Genomic DNA, 22,381 nt, shown 5'->3' with positions numbered 1-22,381 from the left:
ATCTAATAAGCCCTACTCTTTCCTTAGTTATCCTCTTGCTCTTTATGTATTTATAAAACATTTTTGGGTTTTCCTTAATTTTACTTGCCAGTAATTTTTCATGCCCTCTCTTTGCTTTCCTAATTTCCTTTTTAATTTTACTCCTGCACTTTCTATACTCCCCAAGACTTTCTGCAGTATTGAGCTCTCAGTATCTGACATAAGCATCCCTTTTTTGCCTTATCTTACCCTGTATGCTCCTTGTCATCCAGGGGGCTCTAGATTTGGCAGTCCCACCCTTTTCCTTTGTGGGAACATGTTTACTCTGAACCCCTTGAATCTCCCCCTTGAATGTCTCCCACTGCTCTGACACTGATTTACCTTCAAGTAGCTGTTTTCAGTCCACTTTTGCTAAATCACTTCTCAGCTTAGTAAAATTGGCCTTTCCCCAGTTTAGAACTTTTACTCCTGTCCTATCTTTGTCCTTTTCCATAACTATGCTAAATCTAACTGAATTATGATCACTACCACCAAAATGCTCTCCCACTGATACTCCTTCCACCTGCCCAGCTTCATTCCCGAAAACTAAATCCAGAACTGCCTCCCCTCTTGTTGGACTTGCTACATACTGGCTAAAAAAGTTCTCCTGAATGCCAGATTGCAGAGAATTCTGTGCCCTCTATACCTTTTGCACTGATTGTATCCCAGTTCATATTGGGGTAGTTGAAATCCCCGACTATTACTGCCCTATTGTTTTTGCACTTCTCAGAAATTTGCCTACATATTTGCTGTTCTTTCTCCCTCTGACTGTTTGGGGGTCTACAGTACTCTCCCAGCAGTGTGACTGCTCCTTTTTTAGCTCAACCCATATAGCCTCATTTGATGATCCTTCCAATATATCAACCCTCCTCACAGCCATAATTATTTCTTTAACCAATATTGCCACCCGCCCCCCCCCCTTTTATATCCCCCTCTCTATCTCGTCTGAAAACCCAGTAACCAGGAACATTGAGCTGCCATTCCTGCCCCTGTTTAAGCCATGTTACTGTAATTGTCTTCAGTAAGTTGACTTTTGAGTGAGCAGATTGGTCCATGGGATATGGGTTAGACAGTGATCAAAACACATCATTTTTCCTGATTATTTTGAAAGAGTTTCATATATATATATATGAAACTAACTGAACTACGGGAATATAATTACATTTATCAGGTTTTCTCAATGTCAAAAGACCCCTGTTTTTATTTGATTCCTAGACTTTAAAAGCTGTATTATAGAATATAGTCTGCCAAGAGTTACACCTCTACCTGTTCAATGTCCCTCCATTACAACATTGTTATTGTTTATTATACTTGGTGTGTTATTCTGTATAAAGTAAGAATGCAGAAAGTATTATTGGTGCGAGGTAGAGATTAGTGGTAGGGTTGCCAACCCTCCTGGATTGACCAGGCGGTCTCTCAGAATGGAAGATGAATCTCCTGGGCATTGCTGCTAGCAACCCAGGAGAAAAGTAGTGCTTTGCTCCCGTGACATGCACCTGCATACTTCCTTCCTCACTGATCACACATGATAAAAAACACTGCTGCCCCCCAACCCCTTTCTTGCTGGGTGAAGTCTCACCCTCGCCGGGATTGGTTGGAGGACCATCGTCAAGTGATCCAGCCCCTTTTCACGGTTCCTATTAGTTGTCATGTCATGTCAAGCAACACCACCCTGCATTCAGGCTATCAAGTTAGCAGCACTCAAAAAAAAAAAAATGAGACCTGGTCAGTTTTTGCCCAGAATTTTAGTTCATTATTATAAATCCAAATGATCAATTATATGTAAAATGCAACAGAATTAATCACTATTTCAATGTTTAAAACTATCATTTTCATAAGCTTATTTAAGTAATGTCTGAGGTCCCGGACTCTCAGGAGAATTTTACTTTATATATTATCACTCCGCCGGCACTCCATCATCCAGGTGCGCTTCTCTCCATTCCCTAGTGTGAAATCGATCACAAAAAACTCAATTTTGTTCCGTACTTTCCCCTTTCAATGGAGGTGTGTCCTACCCCAGGCTGTTCTGTGTGGCAGAATACGCCCTATCTCTATTAGAGTTGTTTGGTGCTCAGGCATAGCTGAGGCTCATTGCCCGAGATGGGAGAGGAGGGGTGTGTCCTGGTACAGAGTAGTACTTTTATCTCTGAACCTTTTGCAACATCAGTGATCTTTAGGCTCCTGTTCTTACTTCAGTATTTGTTGCTTTCCTCCCCCAAACGCTAGGTCATAAGAGTTTGATTTCTCACTCTCCTTATTCTCCATCCTAAATGTCACATCACAATGTGTGATCAAACCTCCAGGAATATGGCCGACCTAATTCCTTCTTGTGATCATTTTGATATAAAATGGCAAATGGAAGGTACAATCAGGAAAAAAAGTAGCCCATAGAGATGGGGCAGTACCCTTGACAGTGGTGAGAAATAGGTGAGATGGCGATTCAGACAGTTTATCTTGCGGGAGCAAGCCAGGGTAATTAGCTGATGTCATAGGACATTCCTTTCCCATGGAAGAACAAAAAAAAAAGTACAAGATCCTTTATAACTGAGTTGGTGGCAATCTCTCCAACGTGATTGGCAGAGAAAATATTCTGGAAGGAGATCAGATGGAGTAACATTTGTGTGCATATTTGCTGAAAAGTCTTTCACAGCAATACTCGCATCCATTTCCTTAACAATTCTAACTAGATCACAGCAAGGTCATATAAATTTATAAGGGGGCATCCACCTATTTTTCTTGCAGAATGAGTGAGTGAGAGAAAGAAAGAATGAGAAAAATGAGTTTTGAGAAACAGAGTCAAAAATGAGAGGGAGACAAAAAAATTGGAATACAAAAAGATCACCAATGCCTTGATTTTAAAATTCTCATCCTCATGTTCAAATCCCTCCATGGACTCGCCCCTCCCTATGTTTGTAACCTCCAACCCTCCAAGATCTTTGTGTTCCTCCAACTCTGACCTCTTTCACAGCCTCCATTGCATTTACCCCACCATGCCATGCCTTCAACTGACCAGGCCCTGAGCTCTGGAATTTCCTCCCTAAACCTCTCCACCTCTCTCTCCTTCTTTAAGACGTTCCTCAAAACCTACCTCTTTGTTCAACCTTTTGGTCACCTATCCTAATGTCTCCTTCTTTGGCTTGGTGTCAATTTCTGTCCAATTATGCTCCTGTGAAGCATCTTAGGACATTTTACTACTTTAAAGACGCTATATAAATGCAAGTTGATGTTGAAATCTGAAAGAATTTAGAGTGGGAAGCAATCAGAGACACTGTTAAAGGAAGAAAGAGACACATTTTTTGAGCCAAGCCAAGGGAGATTAACTGGTGTATTATATAACAATGCCATTGTAGGTTAAATAATTGTTAGTAGTTTTAAATAATAGTCAATACATTATATAACAACACAATCTGCTTGTATTATATAACAACACAGTCGATATATATTATATAAAACAATCAATATATTTAATACACAATCATTATGTATTAGAAGAAATAAAGGACTGCAGATCTGGTAACGAATAAGAGCATCAGCCACACATTGAATTGATGAGGATTCAGATCAGCACCTTGTTTTTCTGTATCAGACTTGAAAGAATCTCAAACCAAAATAGTACTTAAGGGTAAATCCCAAATATCTCCTTTTGTAGATATTGTAAGAACCTTTTAAATAAGGAAACAGTGGTAAGTTTCTTTATGGAGAGGGTATTAAATCAGTGACTGTCTGTGAAAGAATTTAATTCTAAAGCTCTTCTATTACAGCCGACACCCATTTAGAAAAAATAAGTATAATGAAAGGGATGTCGAGTTTACAATAATACGGTAATGCTACATAATGTCATACCATCGGATTTTAAATACACCTTCTCTGGAATTAGGAATAAACAGATCTCATATAAAACAAGTGGTGCTGTAAAATAATGATATAACCTCCTAGTCTGTGTCTGACAGGGGAAAAAGCACTGAGGAGAAACTAAAGATAGTAACCAATTAGAAAGACTAACCAAATCCATTCAACAAAGCAGCACAAGATGAATGAAAGCACATTTTCTGTGTGCCTTACTTGCCATAGAACCAATGTAGGATGAAGTTTGCAAGGCTAAGAGCCTGAAGGGACAGGCTTGATTGCACAACAGGGTGTTTTAGCAAACCCTGAGTCACAGAGTGTAGGATGCTATCTCTCACTTGTGACTCCCAATGCTGTGGAATTTCATTAGGGTAGTTGGGGGTGAGGAGAATCAGCAAGTGCGTTATTATAAGTCTTCTTGCATTAGGACTTCCTAATGGTCAGTTCAATAGCAACGTAAACACGGAGGACGAAGATCAAGAACCTGGTACACCCCACCTCCTCAGTAGGTAATGATGCGTGTTATATATGAAGTGGAAAGAAAAGTAATTAAGGAGGAAGAAATATTTTACTCGTTTATTTTTAGAAAATACTGTCAAGTTTTCTATGTGGCAATAAGTGTAGTTGGCCATTCAACCAATGGAGGCAACATAGCCAAGAGCAATGCTGTCTTGCGTTCCAACCACCTGTATTTCCAGCTGCACTTACTGAATAATGATCAAGAACAAGACTGCTTGACTGCTTTTACCCTGCATAGCACAAACCATTGGTCAAGCCTGGGACTTTCTTGGCCTGTATAACTAAGTAACACAATACACAGGCCCGAAATTCCAGAAGTCTCACTCAGTTGGTAGTCTTGTAGCAGGGTAGAACTTCCAGCCGCCCACGAGGATGGATGCAGACGGACACAGACCCTGTTCCAAATCCCAGAGACAGGATCATCATTGGGGTGGGCGACCCATGCACTTCAGAAGCACCCACCCGAAAGCTGGGAAGAAAACAAAAGCAGTGAAAAGGAACATTATTTAATTTTATCAAATGCTCCTAATATTTAAAAAGCTAATCAACGCCTTCTGGCAAGGTTTCCATTGGGCCATACATGGGCATAATGGAGGGAATTGCTGGTTACTCCCTCAACACGCCCCTTTGACAGAGGGGGTGGGCAGAAGACTTGTCTGCTCCCCTGCCCAGAATTTTGTGTGCTCTTTGAATAGGGTGGAAACCCAGTGGATCCGGGTTCTGCCCAAATTTTGTCATCGTCGCATATCCCTTGGTGGGCAATCCGCCCTCTGTCCACTCTCCTCAGCCCCCAGAATTTCGGGTCCACTGTGCATTTCCTGAGCCATCAGGAGAGTTGGACAGAAATTCACATGTTCACGCAGCTGATGTTCTGGTTACAAGTCCACAAGAAATGGTTACACCATGATCAGCAGATATTGTGCACTAGAAGCTTACATACATGAAACTGGATTTTCAATTTCAAATATTAATATTACAAATCAAAAGCAGACTACTGTACAATTTGTGTCATATATTGCCTGGCGTGCAACTTTCTTCTGCTTCCTCAAATGTTATGGTAGGTGTTTGTTGTCTGCTATGATGTACAATTGTTGCTTCTTCAAAAGTTCCTAGGCTTTAATATTGCTACACCTCCTGTTTTTAGTGTTTTTTTTTCCTTTTAAGTCTACTGCCTGTACTGAAATTGCTTTGGGGGAGGGCAGAGAATGTGTATAATCAGCTAGGACTGTCTTTTCTTACTCTGTCTAATTTTCTCTTTCTTCCCCTGCCCCCCATGCCTTTCCTCCTGTGTATCTATCTTTCCCGTTTCTCTCTCTTCATTTGTATCTGCTACAGCTCTCTGTATCTGTTTCTTTCCCATTTTTCTCTCTGTCTGTCTCTATGTGTCCCCCTTTCAGTTTCTCAATCATCTCTACTCTCTTCTCTATTACTCTTGTTTCTTTTTTCTGTGTGTGTGTTTCTTCAGCAGGCACAACTACATGTAACGCATCATTTATATTGCTGAACCCCTTTCTGTGGGCTGAATTTGCTATGTTTTACACTGCTAGAAGGGGAGAGGGGAATTCAGTGTCTGGTAGCAACATTAAAACAATTCCACAAATGCAAGATTTGCACATGCGCAGTTTTTCTAAGGTTGTGTTGGTGACTTTGCCATTGTGCCTGGAAATTTCCTCCAGTGTCAGAGGATAGTTTGTACAGGACGGCAATATTAAAACCACATGGCAACTAGGCCAAAACAGTATTGCTCCCGAAAGCAGGGAACAAAGCCATCTTAGAGGTAGTGTTTCCTGCCTCCAGAGGTATGTATACAGTGTCATCTATATTACAGTCTTGCCTCCAAACAATACTTTGCTGCCAATGTATAAATGGAGGCTACAGAGTTCTAAAATAAGCTCTAGTAGATACTGAACATTATAATGGTATTCTTGCAAGAAAGGTACAAATCAAGACAACTGGCTGAAAACGAACCTGTCAGTTATGTCACCCAAGTCTATCTCTTCCAGCCAGGTGGCCTAACATGGCAGTTGTCCCTGTGGCTGGCTTTTCAATGACAAAACAGAGAATGTTTCCTCTTATGAGATATTTAAACTTAGAGGCTAGTAATTGATAATCACAGTGAACAACTTGAGTTATTTACTAACTACGAGATAACAGTCTGAGCTTCTATGTCATATTGTGTGCAGGTTCAACGATGTTATGTATGGACCATTTGGGAAACAAAGGAAGACTCGAATGACAATAGATGAGAAACTAGCACGAATCAACCTCATGAAGAAGAGCTACATTTTGGACAGATCTTCAGGTGAGTTTGTCAGAAAATATCATCTATCAGTGATGGGATGAATTTCCTACCCCCTCCACAAGGTTCTCCCCATCTCTTTTGAAGTTAGTGACTCATGCTGGGAAATGATTCCACGGGTGCTGGCAGTCCTCCAGTATTTTGTCGAGTTAGCCATTCTACTTGTGGGAGCTTATTTTTGGAAGGGTTTGCTGTCAGGATATTTAACTAGACTGGGCATCATAACTGAGCCCAATCTGAATGGCACTCACACGCAGGAGTTACTGGATACCATTTGGAGCGGGAACTCTTTTAATTTCATGAGTGAAGTCAGTAACAACTAGTAAAACTTCAAAGACAATACAACTGTACAAAATGCAAGCTCCCTAATGGACCCATTGGTCAATGCATTGCCAAGTATGCAGATCAATACATGACATCTTTCAAAAAGGGACAGCTCTTTTTTTCAAAAAATATTTGCAAAACACTTTATCGTAAAGGTAATGTCTATTTATAAAAAAAGATTCCATCCCATTTTCTCTCTTCCTTTTCTGAAGATTTGACTACTAATAGGACACAGTTCATGGGTGCTGATTGTTCTCACCTAAGTAGCTAATCTTTCATGTGTGAACCTAGACAGTGAATGTCAGCAGGCTAATTGACAATGGAGACATATGAAGAATGGATAAGGGTCAGGACAACTGGCTCACATGTAACTGTTAACCAGTGAGCTTTCAGGAGAGGAGGGAAAAAAATTACGAGAAACTAAAATAAGAACTCCAAAATTTATCCCAGACTCTCGAAGATAATCAAGTGAAAAGCTTTGGAGTACCAGTCTAAGATTATTGAACTATGAAGGGTTATATTTCATACAGATATTAGTACATTGTGCTATTTTGCTTTACTGTAGAAGCTTCGACTTCAGTAATCCTGGATCTGCCAAGAAACAAGAAAAAGCGACCCAACACCAGCACACAGGAGGAGGAACTGTGGGACAAGGAAGTGGACAGTTTAGTTGACTGGACAAATGCACTCAATTTAGATGAGCTGGAAGATAATTAAGGAACAAAAATCCCAACATCCAACTCCTTCATGGCCCCCAAACCTGTCTGTAATTTAACTTTTTAATCATTAAATTAATTTGGACGGTATGAAGTCCTCTTCAATGCCACAATAACTCTAAGTTCCTAGAATAATATTCCAAGGTCACTATCCTAGAACTTATCTTTGTTTATTTCCAGGTTGTGAAATAAACGTTATTAATATTTTTGAATATTTTTAGAGTAAGGATGCTCGCACTGATGAATATATTTTCTACTTGTTTTTCTTTTCACTACCATTGACCCTTCCCCATCAGAGGTTGCCCAAAGCAACTCCAGGTCATATAATACCATGAAAAATGATGGAACAAGAAAGACCAGGATCATATCTCTCCTCGGTCTTCCTTTCTCCAGTGAAACAATTTCATTTCACATCTCTCTGCTGGCTCAACTTGTAGAGTCAGTATGTAACTCAATCATACAGTCCAGAAGGTCCCAAGTTCAATTCCTGGTCTCTACAGAGGTACTAGATCTCAACCATGGTGGCAATATGGCTACAACAGTTAGCCTCAGTTCCTTGGGTCTGGGGTGGGGAAATCTGCCAGGGTCACACTGTTGATTGATATCTAGTGACCCCTGCTGGAAAGGGAGTGGTGGGTATTGGGTGAAGATGGGATTGGGCTTAGAAATAAATAGAAGTTTCAACACGGAAACAGGCAATTTGTCCCAACCAATCCGTGCTGGTGTTAACCCTCCATATGAGTAAATAGTCCTAATCACATTTACCCACCCTGTTCCCATATCTCTTCAACCTATTTTCCTTCATCCACCTATCCAATCTAATCTATGTTGACATAGTTTCGGCGTCAACCACTAACCCTGCAAGTGAATTCACAGCTTCACAACTTCGTGTAAAGAAGTTTCTCCTGCCTTCTGTTCTAAATCACTTACATTTAATCTTGTATCTATGGTCCCTCATTCTTGACCCCTCAACTACTAGAAACAGGCCACTTCTATCTACCTGTCCTATCCTTTCATAATAAAGGCAAATGTGCAAATTTACTCATGCTTGCCTTTCAGCCTGTATTTTCCTTAATGAAACCACCCATTTTTGGATGGAGTAAAGGCGGTCTAGCAAGGAAAATGAGATAGTGAGGCTTTCCACTGAAACTTCGGCCACCACAGCTTTCCCCCACTGCGGTCAAATTTTTGCACTGAACCTCAGGGAAGATATGTTGGCCTTGGAAGGGGTACAGCACAAATTCACCAGAATGATATCAGAGCTTAAAGGGATAAATTATGAGGACAGGTTGCATAAACTTGGTTTATAGTCCCTTAAATTTAGAAGGTTGAGGGGTGATCTAATCAAAGTGTTTAAAATAATAAAGGGATTTGATAGGGTAGATACAGAGAAGCTATTTCCTCTGCAGGGGAATCCAAAACAATAGGGCATAATCTTAAAATTAGAGTTAGGCCATTTGGAGTGAAATCAGGAAGTACTTTTTCATACAAGTGGAAATCTGGAGCTCTCTTCCCCCAAAAGGCTGTTGATGCTAGGTCAATTGAAATTTTCAAAACTGAAATTGATAGATTTTTTTGGATAAGGGTATTAAGGGATATGAAACAAATGAGGGTAAATGGGGTTGAGGTACAGATCAATCATGATCTAACTGAATGGCTCAAGGGGTTGAATGGCCTACTCTCTTCCTATGTTTCCTATGACCCAGCCGTAACCCTAATCTGCCCGCCTGCTCAAAGCCAACACCAATGCATACAGATGAAGATAGTGGAGGTGGGTTAGTAGTCCCCAGGATTCCACTACCTGATCGTGATGAAGATGCCCAAGCGAAAGAGGAGGTAGCATAGGACAACCTGCTGCCAATAGCACACAATATCAGGCAGTAAATCATCACCAACTTTTTCCAGTTGAAAGGGTGCACTCAATCTGCATAAAACAAAAAGCCGTTGATTATCCTTTGTCTTGCTCTCAGATAACCAATATCCAACTCTATGATACCTCTAATATTCTCGAACTTGCAAACATTAATCACCATATAGAAAGAAAGAACTTACATTGATGTCATGCCTTTTACAACCTCAGGACATCTCAAAGCGCTTAACAGCCAATGAAGTACTTTTGAAGTGCAGTTACTTGTAATATAGGGAACATGGCAGTCAGTTTGTGTCCAATAAGGTCACACAAACATCAGTGAGATAAATGACAAGATAATCTGTTTTGTTTTTAGTGATGTTGGTTGAGCGATAAATGTTAGCTAGGATGCTGGGAGAACTTCTCTGCTTTTCTTTGAATCGTGCCATGGGATCTTTTACGTCCATCAGTGAGGCCAAATGGGGGCTCAGTTTAACATCTCATCTGAAAGACTATATGTCTGACAGTATAGTACTCCCTCAGTATACACTGAATGTGTCAGCCTAGATCATGTAGGATTGAACCCATGACTTTTTGACTCAGAGGTGGGAGTGCTACCACACTAAGGAAAGATACCGGAAGGCCTCCATTGAAATAATATACAAGCACACTGAATTGTTTACTTCCACAATGCCCTTCATAATGCCCTACCACTACAACCTCTTGTCACTGTGGCTACCCCTTGAGTCTAAAACTCTTTCTACATGTGACCCTAACCTCTTACTCCTACGTGGTGCTACCTCAGTGTCAGGAACCTATGTGGTTTGCGCTGGGACTGTACAGATGGGACCCTCAAGAATTGAGGCGTCGTTTGTCTCAGTGATGCTGATGTCTTTGCAGGATCTGCTTCCAGTGTCATAACACTTGCATGTCCAATGTCTATGGGTCCAGGCCAGAAACTCCCTCCTGTGCTGGCCTTGATGCAGCCACATTATCATGAGAAACAGTGACATCTGTGACCACCCTTGGCTAATGGTCTGTATGACAGCAGGCCGAATAAACCCAATTAAGTTCTGAAATCCATGAGCTAGGTGCTCTTGAGGGAATCTATAGAAGCAGTCCTTTCTGCCACTTCAGAAGCAACAATTTCTCTTAGAACCTCCTCCTGATGTCTTGATGCTGCAGAAATCTGGACTGCTACAATTGCTGGGGAGTTCTTCATGCCATGCCATATCGCCTTACTTTTATGGGAATTGTTTCACTGCCCGATGTCTACTTGTACGATAGCATCCCCTTGTGATCTGGACCATGGACTTTTGTCTTTCACATGAGTATTTTTTCTATACCTTCAACAGTGGACTGAGTTACCATTAAGCAAGGAGAGGCTTGATACTAATCATTAAGCTACTTTATTCCACAGCATGGTAAAGATATAGAATAACAGTTATGATTAGTTTTACTTATGTCCATCAATACCATTTGTTTTGTGTAATAATATAAAAATAACAAATACGCTATGCTAGCCCACTTCAGTGCTTCATTATGCTTGAAATAAAGCTGATTTCCCAACTCCCCTCTCCTGTGTTCCATCCTCTTTGCAACCCTTTGTTGGCTCACGGCTCCTCGACTTTTGCTGCTCTCTCAGTTTTAAAAGCCTGACAACCCTGCCTCCACCCAGAGTAGAATTCACCAGCCTAACTTGGCAATAGCCCCTGCTGAGTTGAAATGAATAGATTTGTTCAGAACAATGGTCACTGGAATATCAAACTATTTATCAGGACACTGATCCAGATACCCCATCTAAAATCTAATCTACACCTGAAAGCCCTGCTGTCCTGTGAATTCAATTCATTGAATGCTAAATTGAGTTCAATAGCAGCATTTTTAACATCATGTTACATCATGGTGGCATTGTCTGAAATCCCAAAAGTCGCTCTGGTTTAGTAGGAATGAAGTTGAAGTTAATGAACTTTGCTAAGGTAGTGTAGACAGAGTTTTATTATGCATAACCTGTGATACCCTTGATTTGGAACTATTTGATGGGTCAGACTAGAGAGTTTTACTCTGCACCTTTCCCAATTAACATCTCATCTGAAAGACTATATGTCTGACAGTATAGTACTCCCTCAGTATACACTGAATGTGTCAGCCTAGATCATGTAGGATTGAACCCATGACTTTTTGACTCAGAGGTGGGAGTGCTACCACACTAAGGAAAGATACCGGAAGGCCTCCATTGAAATAATATACAAGCACACTGAATTGTTTACTTCCACAATGCCCTTCATAATGCCCTACCACTACAACCTCTTGTCACTGTGGCTACCCCTTGAGTCTAAAACTCTTTCTACATGTGACCCTAACCTCTTACTCCTACGTGGTGCTACCTCAGTGTCAGGAACCTATGTGGTTTGCGCTGGGACTGTACAGATGGGACCCTCAAGAATTGAGGCGTCGTTTGTCTCAGTGATGCTGATGTCTTTGCAGGATCTGCTTCCAGTGTCATAACACTTGCATGTCCAATGTCTATGGGTCCAGGCCAGAAACTCCCTCCTGTGCTGGCCTTGATGCAGCCACATTATCATGAGAAACAGTGACATCTGTGACCACCCTTGGCTAATGGTCTGTATGACAGCAGGCCGAATAAACCCAATTAAGTTCTGAAATCCATGAGCTAGGTGCTCTTGAGGGAATCTATAGAAGCAGTCCTTTCTGCCACTTCAGAAGCAACAATTTCTCTTAGAACCTCCTCCTGATGTCTTGATGCTGCAGAAATCTGGACTGCTACAATTGCTGGGGAGTTCTTCATGCCATGCCATATCGCCTTACTTTTATGGGAATTGTTTCACTGCCCGATGTCTACTTGTACGATAGCATCCCCTTGTGATCTGGACCATGGACTTTTGTCTTTCACATGAGTATTTTTTCTATACCTTCAACAGTGGACTGAGTTACCATTAAGCAAGGAGAGGCTTGATACTAATCATTAAGCTACTTTATTCCACAGCATGGTAAAGATATAGAATAACAGTTATGATTAGTTTTACTTATGTCCATCAATACCATTTGTTTTGTGTAATAATATAAAAATAACAAATACGCTATGCTAGCCCACTTCAGTGCTTCATTATGCTTGAAATAAAGCTGATTTCCCAACTCCCCTCTCCTGTGTTCCATCCTCTTTGCAACCCTTTGTTGGCTCACGGCTCCTCGACTTTTGCTGCTCTCTCAGTTTTAAAAGCCTGACAACCCTGCCTCCACCCAGAGTAGAATTCACCAGCCTAACTTGGCAATAGCCCCTGCTGAGTTGAAATGAATAGATTTGTTCAGAACAATGGTCACTGGAATATCAAACTATTTATCAGGACACTGATCCAGATACCCCATCTAAAATCTAATCTACACCTGAAAGCCCTGCTGTCCTGTGAATTCAATTCATTGAATGCTAAATTGAGTTCAATAGCAGCATTTTTAACATCATGTTACATCATGGTGGCATTGTCTGAAATCCCAAAAGTCGCTCTGGTTTAGTAGGAATGAAGTTGAAGTTAATGAACTTTGCTAAGGTAGTGTAGACAGAGTTTTATTATGCATAACCTGTGATACCCTTGATTTGGAACTATTTGATGGGTCAGACTAGAGAGTTTTACTCTGCACCTTTCCCAATTAACATCTCATCTGAAAGACTATATGTCTGACAGTATAGTACTCCCTCAGTATACACTGAATGTGTCAGCCTAGATCATGTAGGATTGAACCCATGACTTTTTGACTCAGAGGTGGGAGTGCTACCACACTAAGGAAAGATACCGGAAGGCCTCCATTGAAATAATATACAAGCACACTGAATTGTTTACTTCCACAATGCCCTTCATAATGCCCTACCACTACAACCTCTTGTCACTGTGGCTACCCCTTGAGTCTAAAACTCTTTCTACATGTGACCCTAACCTCTTACTCCTACGTGGTGCTACCTCAGTGTCAGGAACCTATGTGGTTTGCGCTGGGACTGTACAGATGGGACCCTTACCCTAAGTCCTTCATGCCGGAAGATGGCTTGTGCCTGTGGAACTGTAGCCTAACAAGCATCACTACCTTCAGGACAGAAGGGGAGCAAAATTGAAGTGTAGGTGTGATTAATAACATATGAACTGTATGGCTAAAGCCACCCCTCTGATTTCAGGGCAGCAATGCTGGAAATTAGAGGCATCAGCTTTCGGAGCATGCCTTCCAAATACTTCATTGAGAGTAGCTGTGGCTGGTGTGTGTGAATAAAATACACCATTCATCAGGCTGGAGAGAACTACACTTCTGACATAGCCTGCAGCACTGTGCAACAACAATGAACTAATTACCCTTTTCACTTGGCTTTCTGACAGATTTTGTGAATTCTATAATTATATCATCTTGTTGTTGCTGGATACAGATGCATGGCAAGAAATAAGCCAAGCAGTCAGATAAACTGGAGATAATGCTGCATAACATATGCTGAATATGTATGTAAGATTGAATAAATAACAAGCAAGAAATATGAGTCCCTCATGTAAGCAAAATATTCTGTATTCAATATATTAAAAGGAAAGACTTGTATTCATATAGCACCTTATCACATCTCTTTATAATGTTTCATAACCTTCATCTACAAGAATTACTGTGAAGTACAATGAGTGTAGTCACTGTTGTTATGCATCAAGTTTTGCACCCATGAAACACCAATGAAATGAATAACCAGTTGATTGACACAAAAACACATAATATAAATTTGGTGTAAGGTGCTAATTTATAATAATGTGGGCATTTTATTTTTTTAAATTATTTTTTGTGCTTATCCAAATGAGGGATGTCACTGCTAAGAAGAGCAATAATTTTCCTATTTGGGCACGTAGGCCCTGATATTAGCGGGGAGGCGGGATGGCAGCGGGGGCATGATTGGACGCATGGGTAACCCGCCCAATAAAAACTCTCCGTTCCCCACACGATCGCGGGTAAATTGGAGCCACTTAACGTGGTTTCCGGGTTTGGCGTCCGAAACCTGCGCAGCGGGCAGACTGCACACCCACATCACAGGCTGTCAGCTGGAGGAGCTCTATTTTAAGGGGCAGTCCTCCAATGGCTGTTCCTGGAGCAAACACCCACATAGCACAATGGAGCAGCCCTGGGGAAAGGCTGCTCCTAGATTTAGTGATGCCTCACTCCAAGTGCTACTTGATGGGGTGAGAAGGCGGATGAGAGGAAGCGGCCTGCCTCTGCCACCAAGAAGGCCTAGCTCGAGGTGGCAGAGGAGGTCACCAGCAGCAGCAACATCTCCCGCACCTTGATCCAGTGCAGGAAGCGCTTCAATGACCTAACTAAGTCAGCCAAAGTGAGTACACTTACTCATTCTCCTACATTCCGTCTTCCACATCATTGCCCCACCCCCCAGCTCATTCTGCACTGCCAACACTACTCTATAACATCACTCCTCACACCCACTCAAACCTCATCCTCAACTTACCTGCAATTCCTCACCTCCCCATTACTCACCCCACCGCTGGCACTCAACCCAATCCTCATACAACGTCATGGCTCTGTATCATACTCACCCTCTGATGCATTTCTTTCACGGTCAGCCGCACCCAAACCAATGCATTCATCGGTTGGCCACGTAACCATCGCTCACTCATGTGTCTGTACTTTCTCCCCTTGTAGGAGAAGAGAGCCCAGAATTCACGGGAGAGGGCGAGGTCCGGAGGGGGTCCACAACAGATTGTCGTGCTCACAGTCGCGGAGCAGGAGGCGCTGGAGCTGAGTCGCACCCTCGAGTGCCTGTCCATCGGGGACACCGATACTGGCACCCGACAAACGTCTGGTGACAGAACTTCAACATTTAGCACACACAATATGAATTGATATTAACATGCCTTGCCATCTTCAGCACCTCAACATCTGTGATCATGCTTAATATTGCCTTCTGTTCTCTTACAGGACCTTCAGTGACTGCTGTGACGATGAAGGACGATTCCTCAGAGGACCTGCCGGCCTCTGAGGATGCACCGTCACATCTGAGCGAGCCATCCACCAGCATAGATACACACAACTCGGTGGGTCCCAGTTTGCAGTTAGTTGGGGTCACACATGGTGAGTGACCACACACGTAAGCACAAGCAGACAATGGTGGCAGGAACACTCCTCTCCAGGCTCTGCTCAGTTGGACACAGATTCTGAACCCTGGGGGCCATCCTTTAAAAGGAGAATAATCGAGGGGCAGCAGCACATTTGCGAGATGCTGGAACAGGTACCACGCGCACTCTCCACAATCACAGAGGATGGGGGAGTCCAAGTCCTGCATTAGTGGAAGGGTGGCACAGGTAAGGGAGGGCATCTCTGAGATACTGTCACAGGGATGTGAGGGCATCTCTGAGATAGTGTCGCGGGTAAGTGCGGTAATGTCTGCGATGGAGCGAAGGCTAGCCTCCATCGAGCTTCAAGCATGGCTCACAAATGAGCCCATTCAGGCCCTGACAATGGCCGTTCGGACTCATTGAACAACATTCTGCTGCCTTAAACAGGCAGGCAGATACACTAGCACTGGCCTTACAAGGCTTCACACATGTCCTCCAAACTGTCGGCCAGCAGAGTGGTAGGAGTGATGTGGGCCTGGGCCAGGGGAGGGATGATAGCAAAAGGGGATATGGAAGTGGGGATGCCACTCAAAGTGCCTCCACGTCTTACTCGTTGCCCCCCTCTCAACCAGTACCCGCAATGCTGCCTCCTCTCCAGGTGGCCGAGTCTGCCCCTGCACAGGTGCAAGTGGAGCAGTCTTTGGAGGGGCCCTCACGGGCACCAAAACCCAGAGAGCGTAGGCCCAAAGCATCTAATCGGTCAGGGCATGAACAAGAGCAACCTGCCACTACCTCTGCTGCAGCCACAGGGGATGCACCACTTGGAAGTAGTCGGAAGCGAAAGGCGAAGGTTTCGTAAGCACAAAGGGGATGCACAAGGGTGTTTGACAGTTGGTCATGTTTTTTATTTATATTTGCTTTTTATTAAATGCACATTAAATCTTATTATTCTCACCACTACTGCCATGTCTTGGCCATTCTTGATTGGCTTGTGTAATACGGCCCTTTCATGAGGTTCACCATGAATGCCCACACTTGATGCCACCCATTGGGTCAGTCTACAGTGGGTGTATGTGTAATTGCAGGACTGTTTTGTGCATGGAAGGGGAGAGGGCTGGTGTGGCCGCTGCTCTATCCAGGTGGTGAGGACTGGACTCTTCACACTGTCTGATGTTAGGAGAACCGTTCACATATCAGTGACTCCCTGGCCTTACGAGCAGCCAGGTTTGCCGCTGTTCTGCCCATGGGTTGCTCCTCCTCCGCCTCCTCCGCCTCCTCCTCCTTCTCCTCCTCAATGTTGGTGGCAGATGTGGATGGGGCTTCCTCAAGCGGCTGCCCTCTCTGTTGTACCATGTTGTGCAGGGCACAACACACGACTATAATGCGTCCCACTCTGGTGTGTATTGAAGCGCTCCCCCAGAACGATCAAGGCACCTGAAGCGCATCTTGAGCAGCCCTAGAGCCTGCTCAATTGCAGACCTGGTAGCGATGTGGCTGTCATAGAAACATAGAAAATAGGAGCAAGAGTAGGCCATTTAGCCCTTTGGGCCTGCTCAGCCATTCAAAATGATCATGGCTGATCGTCTAACTCAGTACCCTGTTCCTGCTTTTTGCCCATATCCCTTGATCCCTTTAGCATTAAGAAATATATCTATCTCCTTCTTGAATACATCTAATGACTTGGCCTCCACTGCCTTCTGTGGTAGAGAATTCCACAGGTTCACCAGTCTCTGAGTGAAGAAATTTCTCCTTGTCTCAGTTCTAAATGGCATACCCCGTATCCTGCGACTGTGACTCCTGGTTCTGGACTCCCCAGCCATCGGGAACATCCTCCCTGCATCTAGTCTGTCTAGTCCTGTTAGAATTTTATATGTTTCGATGAGATCACCTCTCATTCTTCTAAACTCTAGTGAATATAGGCCTAGTCAACCCAATCTCTCCTCATATATCAGTCCTGCCATCCCAGGAATCAGTCTGGTAAACCTTCATTGCACTCTCTCCATGGCAAGGACATCCCTCCTCAGATAAGGAGACCAAAACTGCACACAATACTCCAGATGTGGTCTCACCAAGGCCCTGTATAACTATCGTTATATCGACACTTGCTTGGTGGTGGGGTTCCTCAGAGGTGTCATGAGCCACGTGTGCAGGGGGTATCCATTGTCCCCACGGAACTAGCCCTTGCGGGTGTTCAGTGCGTGGAAGAGGGGTGGGATGTTGGACTCCCAGAGGATGAAGGAATCATGACAGCTGCCAGGGTATCTGGCGCACACATGAAGGAATCTCTTGCAGGGGTCACAAACGAGCTGAGTGTTGATGGAGTGATCGCCCTTTCTGTTGATGAACAGTCCTAGCTCATGTGGAGGTGCTTGTATTCTATATGGGTGCAATTGATTACACCCTGCACCCGTGGGAAGCCAGCCACAGCATGGAATCCCGCTGACCTCTTCATCTGTCTGATGTCGTCCATGGGGATGTTGACGTAGTTCGAGGCCCTACAAAACAAGCCGTCAGTGACCTGCCTTATGTACTTGTGTGTAGATGACTGAGAGATCCCGGCGATGACCCCGGTGGCACCCTGGAATGATCCGGAGGCGAAGAAGTTGAGGGCAGTGGTGACTTTGACAGCCACAGCTGAGGAGATGCTGCTTGGCCCAGCTGGGAGCAGCTCGGCATGATGTAGGCTACAGATGTCTGCGACTACCTGGCAACTGACTCTGAGCCTCCGTATACACTGCTCCTCAGAAAGGTCCAGGAAGCTGAGCCTTGGTCTGAAGACCCTGTGGCGAGGTTAGTGCCTCCTGCGACGTCGCTCTCTCTGTTGTTGCCCTCCGTGCTCTTGTGCAGGTGCTGTGGTGCAGCACTGTGTTGTGGCACTCCACGTGGCGGAGGTGGATGCCATGTCTGGCGAGGCTGGTGATGTTGCTCGTCCTTGGATGTAGTGATGAATGCAGCCATGGTGCCCCCCATCCTGACGGTGTGTGTTTGAGGGGCTCCGTAAAGTAGGTAAATACGTTTGCACAGCAAAGTTTTGGGTGGAAAGTAAGAATTTTGAGTGGAAACACAAAGGTCTTACAGCCAAAACTTTGTCTGAAGTGACAGAGTGCCCTGCTGCAATAAAGGAGGCTTTCTCCCCACCTGTCAAATAATCATTTGCATCTCCCACTGGCTGTTGGCTAAAATACGTCTGTTGCAACAGGGAGTGTTTCCCACAGCATGGGAAACACCCTGAGGATCCTTCAAAATTGCACCCCTGCCAAAATGTCTACTCAATCAGGTATCTCAAGTATGTAAGTGATCATCCCGCCGGCTTTAATTGCCGGTGGGACTTCTGCATTCGGGAGGCACGCACGCACCCAAACGTGACCCTAAGCAGAGCTTCCGATCACAATTCACAAAGACTGACTACTTCCACTTCCATAAAATTGCCCATCTCCACTCCGGCCTGAGCCCATCTTCTGCTGAAACCTTCATGCTTTTGTCACATCCAAACTCAACTGTTCCAATGCTCTCCTAGCTTGGCCATCCTCCCATCCTCCACCCTCCGTAAACTTCAGTTCATCCAAAACTCTGCTGTCAGTATCCTAACTCACACCAAGTCCCGTTCACCCATCACCCTGTGCTTATTGACCTACATTGGCTCGCAGTCCACTAATGCCTCAAATTTAAAATTCATCCTCATGTTCAAATCCCTCCATGACATCGTCCCTCCCTATCCCTGTAACCCCCTCCAGCCCTACAACCCTCCAAGAACTCTGCACTCCTCCAACTCTGACCTCTTGCACATCCCTCAATGCCTTTACACCACCATTGATGGCCTTGCCTTCAGCCGAGTAGGTCCTAAGCTTTGGAATTCCCTCCCGAAACCTCTCCGCCTCCCCACCTCTCCCTTCCTTTAAGATCTTCCTTAAAACCTATCTCTTTGAATAAGCTTTTATATCTCCTTCTTTGGCTTGGTGTCAATTTTTGTCTGATTACACTTTTGTGACATGCCTTGGGACATTTTCCTACATTAAAGGCACTATAAAAATCCAAGTTGTTTTGGCTTTGTTTTTACAACCCTCAAAGTTATTCCAACCAGATATTCATTCTATTGATTTTTAAAGGTGTTAACACAGAATTACCTACTTTAGCTGAAAGTCCATTACATTTCCACTCTGGGGAATTTTTTTTTTGTAATCTCTCATTGTGCTTGAGGCTTGTTAATCTTTTGACCATATTCTCTAGTTCTCCATTTACAGTTTAAATTGAACCTGGCTTGTCACTAATGAATGGTTCTGCAAGTCACCTTCCTGACCACTTGTTCATAAAATAATGCATTGGAGTGGAAACAAAACAAAAGACAGGACAACCAGAATTTATTTAAAATCTGAAATTAATTTGAAAAGCAAATATGGTGATGCAAAGGTTAATGACCATCATTAGAGGTTAGAAATTCTGTGGACCTATTTAAGAAAGAGGACATACACAGGGAGGGACTACTGCATTCTGCTTTGTCATGCCATTGACCTTATACCACATTGCAGGAATAGGGTCATTTATGTACCCAGGTGGAGAGTGCAACAGAGGCGCATGCCCTGATGGAGGTGAAAGTCGGAGCAGCACCCTGTTGCTCCAACAGGGGACACTCAAGGTACAGAAAGGGCCAAAGGGAATTGAGTAAAATGTTTTTTTAATGTTCCTGGGGGAGCAAAGGAGCAAGCTTTTGGGATTGATTACCATCAATATTGAGGCCTACTTCAGGCCCAAAATGCTCCACAGCACTGACCCCGGTGGTGTATACAGGGTGGGGAAGAGTGCGGGCTACTTGCTACTAGGGTCGCATCTTGGGTGCCCAGCACTCCATACAGGCTGAAAACACTGATGCTTCCCGCCGGGGGATGGGGGATTTGCCCGGTTCTCCCCTCCCCCCAGAAAGAGAATTTAGAGGCCCCTTTGGCCCTCCTTTGTAAAGGAGCCCATAATGTCAGTAATTCAAAAAAGTCACTCACTTTGTCTTCCTGGCCTGGACCCATCCAGTGGGGGCACTTGTGCCTCTTGGTAGGCCAGTATGTCTCATCCCACTGGGTGTACTGGGTTCCAAAGTTACACTGGGCCCCTTTGAACATAAGAACATTACATAAGAAATAGGAGCAGGAGTAGGCCATCCGGCCCCTCGAGCCTGTTCAGCCATTCAACAAGATCATGGCTGATCTTCTACCTCAATGCCATTTTCCTGCACCATCCCCATATCCCTTGATGCCTTTAATATCTAGAAATCTATCGATCTCTGTTTTGAATGTACTCAATGACTGAGCCTCAATAGCCCTCTGGGGTAGAGAATTCCAAAGATTCACCACCCTCTGAGTGAAGAAATTTCTCCCTATCTCAGTCCTAAATGGCCTACCCCTTATTCTGAGACTGTGACCCCTGGTTCTAGACTCCCCAGCTAGGGAAAACATCCTCCCTGCATCTACCCTGTCGAGCCGTGTAAGAATTTTGTATGTTTCAATGAGATCACCTCTCATTCTTCTAAACTCTAGAGAATACAGGACTAGTCTACTCAATCTCTCCTCATACGACAATCCCGCCATCCCAGGAATCAATCTGGTGAACCTTCGTTGTGCTCCCTCTCTGGCAAGTATATCCTTTCTTAGGTAAGGAGACCAAAATTGTCTGTTAATCTCTTAAATTGAAGTTAAAGAAACAGAAACTCCCAGCATATGAAGTTCTTTCCCTCAGCCCCCTCCCCACCACATCAGTGACTTTATTTGGGTCGGGTGAAGGCTGCTAAACAAGACCACTGGAAACTCAACCCCAGTCCAGGGCCCAACATTTCTGGGTCCCAGTGGCATTTGCAGCTGTTCCGTAAGATTTCCACTGGAGTTATGGCAGGAGTCCACTGAAACAGCTAAGCAATTTCAGGGCCTAATAACGCACAATTAATGACTTCAACATAAAGGAGTTGGAAGTCCTAGGCAGGCAGAAAGGACTTAATAACAAATAAATCCTGAGTACCAAGAGAGATAGAGCATGTGATTATGAGGCATTGACAGTTTTACGAGGCAGTCAGTGAACAAAGGGGAGCTTCCACTGGATTGGGAACAGGCTAATGTTATGACCAACTTTAGAAAGGATGACAAAACTGATCCAGGCAACTATAGACCCATTAATTTTTCATTCAGACCAGAAAAAAAATGGAATTGGTTATCAGGAATAAACTACAGAATTATTTGTATGATCGTAACCTAGTTAATAGCATCTAACATGGATTTAGGAGGGAAAGTTCATGATCAATTTCCTTGACTTTTATGAGGAAGTGACATCCCACTGTGGAAAGTCCTACAACGTTGTACACTTTGACTTCCTAAAAGCATTTGACAAAATTTCACACTGAAGTTTACTAGTTAGGATTAAAGTGGTGGAGATTCAGGGTAAAACTTGGGAACGGATAAGAAATCAGCTGAAGAATAGGGAGCAACTGTTAAAGGGATTATGTCAGAGTGGGGGAAGTGCAGAGGTGGGTACCCCAGCAATTGATGTTGGGAGCCTTATTTATAATTTACATTAATGACTTGCATCCTGAAGTTCATTTCAAAATTGTCAAATTTGCAGCCAATACCAAACTAGGATGGTCAGTTAAATATGAAGAAGCAGCTTGGGAACTACAAAATGAGTTAGACAAAATAGCCCTGATTTTGCAAGACCCTATTGGCTGCATTAAGCTTTG

The 22,381-nt window shown here is 43.6% G+C and overlaps 1 protein-coding gene across 1 annotated transcript in view; it reads left to right on the top strand.

Moving 5' to 3' along the window:
- LOC137325020 (ubiquitin-conjugating enzyme E2 U-like) overlaps positions 1-7,833 on the top strand; it is a 76,797-nt gene extending 68,964 nt beyond the window's left edge. Inside the window, exons 10-11 of the mRNA XM_067989721.1 lie at positions 6,567-6,685; positions 7,572-7,833. Of these exons, the coding sequence (XP_067845822.1) occupies positions 6,567-6,685; positions 7,572-7,723 (271 nt within the window). The 3' untranslated portion in view covers positions 7,724-7,833. The remainder of the gene's footprint in view (positions 1-6,566; positions 6,686-7,571) is intronic.
- The last annotated feature ends 14,548 nt before the right edge of the window (positions 7,834-22,381 follow it).

Source organism: Heptranchias perlo, chromosome 9, assembly GCF_035084215.1.
Source record: "Heptranchias perlo isolate sHepPer1 chromosome 9, sHepPer1.hap1, whole genome shotgun sequence".
In the NCBI taxonomy this organism is placed as follows: Eukaryota; Metazoa; Chordata; class Chondrichthyes; order Hexanchiformes; family Hexanchidae; genus Heptranchias; species Heptranchias perlo.
The sequence above is the reverse complement of the archived record's forward strand: the minus strand, read 5'-3'. Positions and strand labels throughout refer to the sequence as shown.